Raw genomic sequence first — 11,402 nt, 5'->3', positions numbered from 1 at the left:
AGAATAAAGCTTTGCATTTATATTAAGAGCAAATCACAAATCAAGTGCACACACTTGGGTTTACTATACAACCCTGAAGGGTTTAAAACCAAACTAAAAACAATCTAGTGGAAAATGAAAGATTCTACCTTTGCATATAAATTTAATTTTTGTCAAAACAAAATGGAATGAAAACACTGTCCTCACTGCTGAATCCCAAAAAGGAGAAAACAGTGAAAATGAGCTTTGAATAACACTGCAACTACTGTAGAAAGAACTCTGATAATTTCAAATACAAAAATACACTGTTGCAAAAGATTGTTTATCCTAATTTACAACAAATAAATCATATTCTTGGGACATACATTCCGGTTCAATACAAGTTATAATTTATTTATTTTTTGGTCACTTGAAACGACAACCGTTCAGGGCATCATCAGTATGCATGAGTGTGGTACAATGCACAAAACTCCAACTCTGATCTCTGAGTTTTGGAGCATCTCAGATCCGCAATCATTGCAAACCTGGTAATACAAAAGACAAAAATTAGGTATTCTTGGTAAGTGAGAGGACAAAGGGCCCGTTTGGCCAGCTTAAAGAGCTGAAAGCTAATAATCAGAAACCAAAAGCTAAAAGTTATTTCTGCATTATAAGCTGTAAGTTGAAAATTATACCAAACACCCGGACATAAATTTCCAAAAGAAATGATTTATGGGGATGGGAAGAGTTAACCTATCCCTAAAATACAAGGGACACTGTTGCCAATGAAGAACATGCAATGTGCTTTCTCCAAAAAAATTACTCACGGACAATAATCTGTACCCAAATGAATGAGAACATGGATTCTTTTTCTTTTTCTTTCTTTCCCTCATGGCCATACAAAACCAATAAAACCAGCAAATCCCACAGGTCCAATTAATTGACAATTTTATCAATTAAACTCATTTTCAAAGAAGTTGTCCATCATTTATTTATCCCAAAAAAAGAAAAAAACAAAAGAAAAGCAATTTGTCCATCTCTCACAGGTTTTATAAAAACCATTTGTTTTGTTCCTGTGTAGGGCCTGATCCTGGTCAGACCAGTCAGTGTATGGATTGATTTGCAATCTATAATGTTGTGAGGTGTCTTGCATTTTTACTATAAGAGGCTTTTTATGGAGGTTGAGGTTCAAAACTCCACCTCATTTCTCCATTTCTCACATTCAGTGTGTGAGAATGTGCAGTTGAGTTGAGAGGTTCAAAACTCTGTAATCCTTATTGTGTATAGTGAATTTGATCTCCTCACTTCCGTGGATGTAGGCACATTGCCAAACCATGTATATTTTGTGTTTTATCTGATTGCTTTATTTCTCTAATTGTTTTGTGATTGGAACCGTTCGATTTCTACATAACATATAGCATTATTCCATGGCATCTAAAATAGCACGCTACCATAGAATGTAAATAGTATCACTTTTATGTAACCAAGTGTTTTGAATTTTCCTTTGTCATGACTCCATAAAGAATTGAGCATATGTTTTCAGGTTTTCACATGCCAAGGAATATGATATCGAAAATTTAATTTCCATACTAACTCCAACAAATTTAAATTAAAATGACAAATCAAATATACAAACACTTACATTGGAAACAGTCTACATAGAGCACCAATCCCTTATTGATTATATGTTACTCCAAGTCCACAATGGTCCAAATCATCCTAAATAAAAGCATAAATGTAATAAATTAATTTCACCCAAATGTTTCGAAAGACGAATAATAGCTGCATGTCTTAGGCTACATACCAGAATACGGACAAGAAGAGGAGTACCACAAGGTACACAAGCTTATAAATTCGTATCTTCTTTTCCCAAGGCAGTTGGTTGAAGATCTCAGTTACATCTACCAAATGTTGTTTCTTAGTGTACCTGATCATGGGGTCAGCATTAGCGGCCAGCTCAAAATTTATAGAATGAAGGCTCGGGAATATGATACTTGAACAAGCCCTTCAATGTGCAATTTTTACATATATAGATCATCAAATTTAAATTAAGCCCAAACAGCAGAACATCATGGTTAAACTAAAGAATGTAAATCCCCCTAAGCATTTTTATTATCATACATTATTTAGCACATTATGTATTCTATGTCAAATAGACATCAAATTACATTTGTAAACCACTGTTATCAAAAGCAACCAATGGTGCAAAATATGGAAAGAATAAAAGGGTAAATTTGAAATTCACATAGGGTACCTTTTGGGTTTTATATAATCATGTTTAGGATTGATTTGAGTCTTACTTCTATGTACTGCATAGGTTAAACTACTGCTGCATAACTTTAATATATTTTCTGTGGTATGTAAATCACTGGACATGAGTTATAACGGTCGCCCTCAAGTTGTATTAGAGGTCAAAGTTTCTTCTTTTTCTCATTGTGAGTCATAGTCCTAATAGAATTATAAGTCTAGCAGCCTAAACTTATGCATATATTAATCTTTCTACTATTTTTTTTTTTTTTGATAAGTAAATAAAACTATAAATTAAAAGGGTGCCAAGGGGGCACCATCCAAGTATAGCAAAGGAAAAAAGAAAAAGAAAAAAGGAACAACACAAATAACAATCTGTCTTCAACAATTAATAATAACTAAATAACAGGAGTATTGGTCAATACAACAAGGTATAGCCAATACTGCACACCCAGACTAGCACATCCAGACTCGGTCAAAGTGTAATTTTTCTTCCTTTCTCTCCGTTGTTGCTTAATTGCTCTCCACTTTTTGAAAGACTCATTCAGGGATTGGAAGTTCAAGATTCAAGCTTAATCCTTCATCCAACTTATAAACTTGCTAATTTGTTATTGAATTTTAAATTGGCATTGCCATTCCATGTAATCCATTATTGTGTGTATGCACCTGAACTTCAACAAATTGCAGTTAAAGTGTCGAGCCAAACCACATCATCCTTGAATTGTGACCAATATTGGAATACACTTAGCCTCGTACACACAAAGATGGAAAATTGGCTGAACGACATTACATTAAACAAACTTGTTTGTGTTTATTAGAATATGAGGCTAAAGATCTTCTGGTATTTGGGCCATTCATTCGTTATGGTTATTTATTATTAGTATCTTCAAAATTCTAGCTGCAGTGGTTGTACCATGAATACATGTACTATTGAATTGTGTTTTTTTTTTTTTTAATTGTTATGATCTATATGGACACCTCTCCGGATGTCATGTACAGGTGTCCAACACATGTCGGACACGCTGAAAGAGTTGGATATGCTGTGGACACGTTGGGACACACTGAGAACACGAGAAGGACACACTGAGGACACGCGAAGGACACATTGAGGACACTCTAGGAACACGCTGAGGACATGCTAAGGACACACTGAGTCAGTGTTGTGAAAAGCGCGCCTGGGCGCAAGGCGCATCAAGGCGCAGGCTGTGCGCCTGAACTGGTCCCAGGCGAGGCGCTTTGAAGAAGTCGCGTGCCTTATGCATGACTTGAAGCAAGCGAGAGAGGCGCAAGGCACACACCTAGGCACGATTGATGGTTTACGCCCTAATTCTGATCTAACGGCTGTGGTGTGTGTTCGAATAGCTCTAACCACAGAGGATTACAACTTCTATACAACACAACCCAATACGACTGAAACAAAATCCCTAATCTGTGTCGGCTCTTCCTCTCTCGACTTCGACTCGACTTCGATTTTGACTTCGACTTCGACTTCGACTTGGACTTGGACTGGGCTACAACTTCGACTTTGACATTCCAGGTGCGGTACGACTTCTCCTTCTTCTTCTTCTTCAACTTCTCCTACTTCTTCTGTGTCGTCTGTTTTTTTTTTTTTTTCGACTTCTTCGACTTCGACTTCAACTTCAACTCTCTCTCTCTCTCTCTCCCCCCTTCTTCTTCGTCTGCCTTAATCTGTGCCTCTATTTGTTTTTTTTTTTGTTTTTCTGGCTTCTTCGACTTCGATCGTCTCACCCTCTCTCTCTCTCTCTCTCTCTTTCTCTTTCTCTCTCTCTCTTCCCCCCTCCTTCTACTACTTCTTCTTCTTCTTCTTCTTCTTCTTCTTCTTCTCTTCGACATTTTCTGGTTGTGCGTCTGAACTGGTTTGTTTTTTTTTTTCTTTTAATTATAATTTATGCCTTTGAGTCTCTGTTACAAACCAAAAAAAAAAAAAATAGAAATACAAAATAAGACTTATCTTATTGATTGATTAACTAAAAAAATACACTAAATTTTTTTTTTCAAATAATTAATTAATGCATTACATTAATTATGTTACATTCAAAAATAAGACTTAAATAATTACATTAAATTACATTACATTACATTACATTAATAATTTAATACACTTAATTAATACATTACATTAATACAAAATAAGACTTATATGTTTTGTTTTTTTTTCTTTTTTTTTTTTCTTTCAATTATAATTTATGCCTTTGAGTCTCTGTTACAAAAAAAAATAGAAATACAAAATAAGACTTATCTTATTGATTGATTAACTAAAAAAATACACTAAATTTTTTTTTTCAAATAATTAATTAATACATTACATTAATTGTGTTATATTAAAAAATAAGACTTAAATAATTACATTACATTAATAATTTAATACACTTAATTAATACATTACATTAATACAAAATAAGACTTAATTGTTTTGTTTTTTTTACATTACATTTTTTCTAAATTGACACATTACATTAATTATTTTTTAAATTGACACATTACATTACATTGTTTTCCATTAATTAATACACTGTGCTAATGTGTAATTTTCCATTACACATTATTTTCTATTGTATTACACAATTAATCACACTTACATTATACTGAATGTTATATAATATGCACTTTCATGACTTTGAAAATTATTCTATATTTTATCTTGAATCTTGATTACTTTTTATTTTTTAAAAAATTGTCTTAGTACTATGAATGATTAGTCTATGTTAATTTTTCTATTTTTTTCTAAGACTGTGCGCCTTACTTCAATAAAGTCCGCGCCTCGCCTTGCACCTTGCGCCTTGCGCCTAGGCCCCGAGAGACCTTCAGCATCTTAGTGCGCCTTGAGCCTTTAAAAACACTGCACTGAGTACTATTTTTTTCAAAAAAATTTAAAATTTTAATTTTTTTTACTAAAATACCTAAGGTTGATAAATTTGATAAAATAAAATATTTGACATAAAATACATATTAAATATTTTAAAATATACATATGATAAAAATATAAAAATATATGTTTTGAACATATCCCCAGCGTGTTGTGTCCTACATTTTTTAAGAATTTATGTGTCCACGTGTCCGTGTCGTGTCACGTATTCGTGTCCGTACCCGTGCTCGTACTTCTTAGGTTATGATTTACTATTCTAGTAGAACCTCTGATATTCCTAGATAGTTAAATTCTCCATTTTTTTTTTTTTGGGGGTCTTAAGAGCAAGATAAAATTCAACATTACTTTACAAAAAGACCATTACAAACATTCAAAATGAAATGAATAAGGTCAAAACACGCCCCCCCCCCCCCCCCCCTCTCTCAGCATTTGCTAGTAAACCAAACCAAGCCTTTGTTCTAATCAATTAGGGTTAACTACATGAATCCTTTTCTCTATTCTTTCAATACATGTTACGCATGACCGTGACCGTTATGCTATGCCTGCAGATACCACGATTTAAAACTATGGTTCCAACATAGACATATTAACCACAAGCTTAACAACGAAAAAATGAAGCTATGATATGCATCAGAGGAAAAGTGAAGATATTAATCACTTTATCATCATTAATTATAAGTCTTTGTATTATCTCAAAGTTCCTAGTTTAAGGAATGCTAATGAAGTTATAAACTAGTATTTTGAATGAGGTGAGAAAGAAACACACTTTTTGAGAGAGAGAAAGAGAGAGACTTACAATCTAAAGTTGTAGTATGAGTATGGGAGGCAGACCAAAAACATAAACCAATGCCCAGTTATAAGATGTAAGAAGCACAGGGATCCTTGAGTAATAAACTCTGGCCAAACAGCCTTGTTTATCCGAGATGCCGAATCATATGGATTGATATAATCAAACTCAAGGTCAGCCAAGCACATGAGCTGCAATGAAGATTTCAAACATGAAATTCCTTTAATTGAAATTTCATCTAAAGAAAGATAGCGAAAAAAAGAAGTATGTCAGTGCCATCTGAAAGCAGAAAAGGAAATCCCCACTCTAATTGACCATTAGTTTTTCTAACTTATCTTATTTACATTTCATTCAGACTACTCTTACTTAATGTTACCCAAAAAATTTATAACAATAAACTTTCCAATAACAACAAATTTACTTGTTTTAAATATTTAATTGGCAATGACAGGCGATCTTGAAAAGCCAAAAAAAAAAGCCTATGCACTTGCTAAGCCTTCTTTCGGCAACACCTTTTAAGTTCTAATCTAAGATCCCACCATGCACATCCTAGTTAAGAGGCTCAATGGAAATGTTTCAATGGAAGATAAAGAAATAAAGTGAAAAAGGAAAGGCCAAAGCTTGAAGTAAAAGTCAAAGCATTCAAGGAGCGAATGTCCATTTAAAGGCAAAGCTCAAGGTCCATAACAATACCAATTTCTTCAAACAATAACTTTGATCCAGAGTGATGAGTGTCTTTTCAATGTCACATAAAGTTCCAAAACACGTTAGGGTTTGGGCTTATTTTGATCTTTTCTCGACGACAAGGAGTTAAAAAACCTAACCAAAAAATAATAAAAAATACTGCACATGCATCCCAATATTCGGAAAGAAACTTAATCCAAAGAGGTAATCCAGGATATTTCTGGAATCCAAACTTCCCCAAAAAAAGGGAAAACTTCAAGAGGTGTCATGGCTAAAAGAGCATCACTCTATATGATCAAAATATATAAACAAAAAACCATGGAGTAATAAAAAAAACTTCCCCATAAAACCAAATCTTGGCTTGCCCTGTATAGATGAAAACATTCAAATCATTTAAAACAAAGAAGAATATAAATAAGTAAAAGAATCAACCGACTGAAAGTGACAACCCCATATTGAATTAATACAACTGAACACACAACAGACTCCAAAGATTGTACAACAAAATTACTTTCTCCACAAAATCTCTACATATAACATAAAACACAATGGGAGGAAGGGATTATAAAGTTCTCATTTTTTCCTCAACAACCAGGTAAAAGGGACCCAAAAAGTTTAAATAAGTACCCATTTTTTCTCAATGTTTAAGCTTAAATAAGTACCCTTTTTCCATGTGTGTAAAAGAAGTAAGAAAAAACCCAATTGTCAGACAAAATTTAACCCAGAAAAGAAAAACCCAAAAAAAATAGTAAAATTCACCTTCAGAAGCTAATGATTTGAACAAAAAGTATATACAAATACAGATACATAAATACATGAAATCATGTTTATGTGCAAAAATGACGGTTGAAAAGGGGGTGATACCTGGTAAAGAAGGATGCCGAGGACAGCAATAAGAAGGAAGAAGGATAGGAGCCATGCAAATATATCCGCCATGGCCCTAATCCCTTCCCTCCCGTCTCTCTCCTCTTCCCTTGTTTTTTGTTTTTCTGTTTGTTTGTTTGTCTGCGTTGTTTTTTCTACTTTAATGCCTCCTCGAAAATCAAGGGAATTTCCTGCTGCCGACAAAATACAATAAAAGATAAATTACAAATACACCCAAACCCAATAAGATTTACTTAAAATATAAATTATTTTTTATAGTTTAAAAAATTATAAATATTTTTTTGTCAAAATTTTTTATTTAATAAAATTAATTAAAAAGTAAAATTTTTAACTATTCATCTAATATAATAATAAAATTATTTAAATTATTAATTGAAATAAAATCCTAACATTATTAAAAACTATTAATTAACTTTATGATTTATTAATAAAAATGCCTATTTTTTATGAAATTAAAAATCTTAAGAGACATAATGTAATTTTTAGAACCACAAGGAGTAATTTATAATTTAAATAAATCTCAGGAGGTGTATTTGTAATTTATTCTATAATAAAACTAGGACAATGATTAAGGAGGTGTTCGGGATCCTCTAAATAATTATGGGTGTGTTTGGTTTGTGTTTGAAATAAATTTTTAAAAAAATTTTGGGGAGAGAGTTTAGGGTTGTGTTTGGTAGAGTTTTAGAATTATAATTTGAAAATATAATTGTATTTTGAGTTTGTAAGTTTTGAAATTATAATTTGAGTGTGAAACATTTGTTTGGTTATGAGTTTTGAAAAGAGGTTTGAATTGAATTTGGAATAATTGATGTGACATATGATATTTGGTTCATAAACTTACGACTAATAATCAAACACATAACCTAAAATTCTATTCAAAGTTCATAAAAAAAAAAAAATTATTTAATATATAATAAATAACATGTGCCAATTGCCCTAAAAAAAATTACACTGTTCCGGTCAACCGACAAAACGTCCTGGAGGACGACTGGATAAGCCAAATTTCAAAATTTAAATTCCGCCTGAAACGAGTTTTCAAAAGTGGTGTAGAAATTTTTGAAAATTGTAACCAAATACCATACTCAAATTTGGGTATAGAGTCCACACCAAACATGTCACAACCCAAATCCGCCCATATGGGTTTAGTACCGTAACTGGCCAGTAACCCGAGATTACCGAAGGCCTGCTTAACAGTAATACAGTAATACAGAGTATAGGGGCTGGCGGAAGCCAATACAGTAATTAAAATATGTCCAATGAGCTGTGACAGTCTGTATACAAAAAGACTTTTCATATCATTTACACATATACAAGCAGTACCAAAACAGTATGTACAATATATACAACCATCCAGGACAAGGACTTAATCCCTATTTAAAACAGCACAGTACAAAAACATTCAGTCTATACAGAACATAACCAAGAAGGGGGAAAATAAAAGGCCCCAGACAGCCTCGGCTTGAACAGTTCTGGAATCTCAAAGTGAGGCACAAAGGTTGGCTTGACAAAACTGGAATTTACCCCAACGCTCCTAGCAACGGTCCGGTGCCTGTACACCTACATATATATATGAGCAGTGAGCTAAAGCCCAGTAAATAACATAATGTGTAAAGAGGTTAGGAATGAATGTCCTTACAGTAACGAAAACAGTTCATTGAATCAGTATATCAGTCATTCAGTCATAACAGTCATATGTGGTACATCCAATAGTAGAACAGTACAGTAAACAGTAGGTCTTGAAAGACCGAACAGTCAATGATGGCCATCATAACAGTAAACAGAAGTTCCAAAATACAAACTGACAGAGATCTCTGTAACAGTAACAGTAACAGTAACAGTAACAGTAGTTGCTAAGGATGCCACAATACAGTTCAGAATAGAGGACAAACATTCATTTAGTTAACAGTAATTAGTTCGGAAAACAGTTCAGTTGATCATTCAGAAAATATTCATTTTCGAACATATCTTTACAACATTGTTACTCACAGAGTTCTAGGCTACAGATAAGCTAGAGCGCGTCTCCGAATGCCAACCCTACACAGGTACAGAGTGAACACACACTAAGCTACACAGTTGGAAAAATAATAACTTAATCCCTAACTCGACTCGATGTGGTCCTACATCAATATCCTCATTAAGATGCCTTAAACTAGGCCTAAGAATGCCTAGAATGGAATGAGGATGCAAAGATGCACTTTAAAAACATTTTCAGAATTTTCAAAAAACAGAGGTCCCGCTCGAGCGTGGTTTTACCCACTCGAGCGTACAGGCAAACACAATACTCCGCTCGAGCACGAGTTACCCTGCTCCAGCGGACTGTAAAACATGCTAAAAGTACTGGATGTGTGAAAATCACGCTCGATTGGGCACTCGATACGCGCTCGAGTGTGTGACACAAGTCCTCGCTCGAGCGTCCAATACCCTGCTCGAGCGGACTGTAAAACAGTGTAAAGTGCTGGATGCACGAATTTCACGCTCGAGCACCAGTCACTCTGCTCGAGCGTGAGTCCAAAATTTGGAATTTTCAGATTTGAACCTCAAGCTCAAAAACAAGTTTCAATGTACCAAATTCGATCATTTTGGGCTAATTTTCTGGAAAACACTTCAAAACTCATAATATAACATGTTTCAAAGATCAATTTGAGAAATCAAAGCCCAAAGGTAGTTCAGTTAAATTCAATTTCAAACCAATTTTTCATAAACATAACTCAAACATGACATGCATGAGTTTAAACCAATTCAAAGCTTCAATCACATGCTCTAATGAGCTAATTCTTCCAAAACAAGATGAGCTCATGATCCAATGCAAAAATATTGACATGCATGAGGAATTTCATGAACAATAACTTCAAACTCAAGAATGGCAACATGCATGCATGATTTATGCTACAATTCAACATATGGAACCAATTCTAGACTTAACCCTTCAATATAACATGAATGTAGCATGAGCCATGCAAGAACTATCTTAAATACACAATCAAGAAGGTAAAGGCTCTACCTTAAGTCTTTAATTATGAGAAGGGAAGCTCCATTATGCAATCAACCTTCAATTTCTTCAAGTCACCAAGCTAAATTTGATGAAATCACTATATTTCTCTCTCACTCTCTCTCTCTCTCTCTCTCTAGTCGGCTATAGCAAGGAGAAGGCTGATGAAATGTGTTGTGTCTAATGAGGAGAGCTAAAAAATGTTCCAAGTAATGGGCCACTAAGTGGCAAAGTTGTGAATTAAGCCAATTAGTGTAATTTATCAATATTTAATCTAATTTAATCAAACCAAATCACATTTCAGTTAAACATATCATAAAATCACATAAATTATGATTAACACATATCACTAATCAATTTCAGATTCGGCCGCCGATAAGGCCTCCAATTTGTAGTTTAAAGCATAAAACATGAACAGATAATTTCATAGTCAACAGATAGATATGCACTTAAACAGATACAGGTAATCAATCAGTTCAGGATTTCAGTCAATTATCATAATCAGTCTCAGTTTAACAGTAATCAGTGGCAGTTTAACAGTAATCAGTGGTTTATCAGTCGACAGTTGTAAGGGTTGTCACAAAACACAACCTAGAAATTTTTTTGATTTGTTTGATTGTATATTTTGAAAATAGTTTTAAAATTTTTGAGTTTGTAATGATTTGATACTTTGTTGTAGCTGAGTAGATGTGTGTGTGCGAGAAAAAATGATTGAAAATGAGAGAGGAGAGATAAAAAGTGATTGATTGATGTGTAGGAGAGAGACAGTAAATTTGAAAAAAAAAATTCAAAAAATTTGAAGCAAACAAAATATTTAAAATTTTTCTAAAAAATTGTATCTTGAGATACAAACCAAACAAGCACTATTTTTTTATTTTTTTATTATAAAATATATGTAAAAAAATAGAAAGATATTATAACTTAAAAATGATTTTAAAAAAATTGTGATAATATAAGGAATGTCA

General features: G+C 33.3%; 1 protein-coding gene across 1 annotated transcript; it reads right to left on the bottom strand.

Moving 5' to 3' along the window:
* Positions 1–242: 242 nt before the first annotated feature.
* Positions 243–7,645, bottom strand: LOC114297386 (protein cornichon homolog 4). The gene is made up of 5 exons (XM_028241796.2): positions 7,428–7,645; positions 5,889–6,070; positions 1,763–1,885; positions 1,601–1,677; positions 243–503 (listed from the first exon to the last, which is right to left on the bottom strand). The coding sequence occupies exons 1-4, from the start codon at positions 7,497–7,499 to the stop codon at positions 1,647–1,649; spliced, it is 408 nt and encodes a 135-aa protein (XP_028097597.2). The 5' UTR covers positions 7,500–7,645; the 3' UTR covers positions 243–503; positions 1,601–1,646.
* Positions 7,646–11,402: the final 3,757 nt, after the last annotated feature.

The sequence above is a fragment of the Camellia sinensis genome, chromosome 5 (assembly GCF_055761805.1).
Source record: "Camellia sinensis isolate YWXY chromosome 5, ASM5576180v1, whole genome shotgun sequence".
Taxonomy (NCBI): Eukaryota; Viridiplantae; Streptophyta; class Magnoliopsida; order Ericales; family Theaceae; genus Camellia; species Camellia sinensis.
Note: the sequence above shows the minus strand (reverse complement) of the source record. Positions and strands in the feature narration are given on the sequence as shown.

What these genes read in the sequence shown, in the direction of transcription:
- LOC114297386 (XM_028241796.2), bottom strand. Translation starts at nt 7,499, where the DNA reads ATGGCGGATATATTTGCATGGCTCCTATCCTTCTTCCTTCTTATTGCT. An exon ending in TCGGCATCCTTCTTTACCAG is followed by an intron (nt 6,071 to 7,427) that starts GTATCACCCCCT and finishes TCTTCATTGCAG; the next exon opens with CTCATGTGCTTGGCTGACCT. An exon ending in CTCTTCTTGTCCGTATTCTG is followed by an intron (nt 1,678 to 1,762) that starts GTATGTAGCCTA and finishes GCTTTTATTTAG; the next exon opens with GATGATTTGGACCATTGTGG.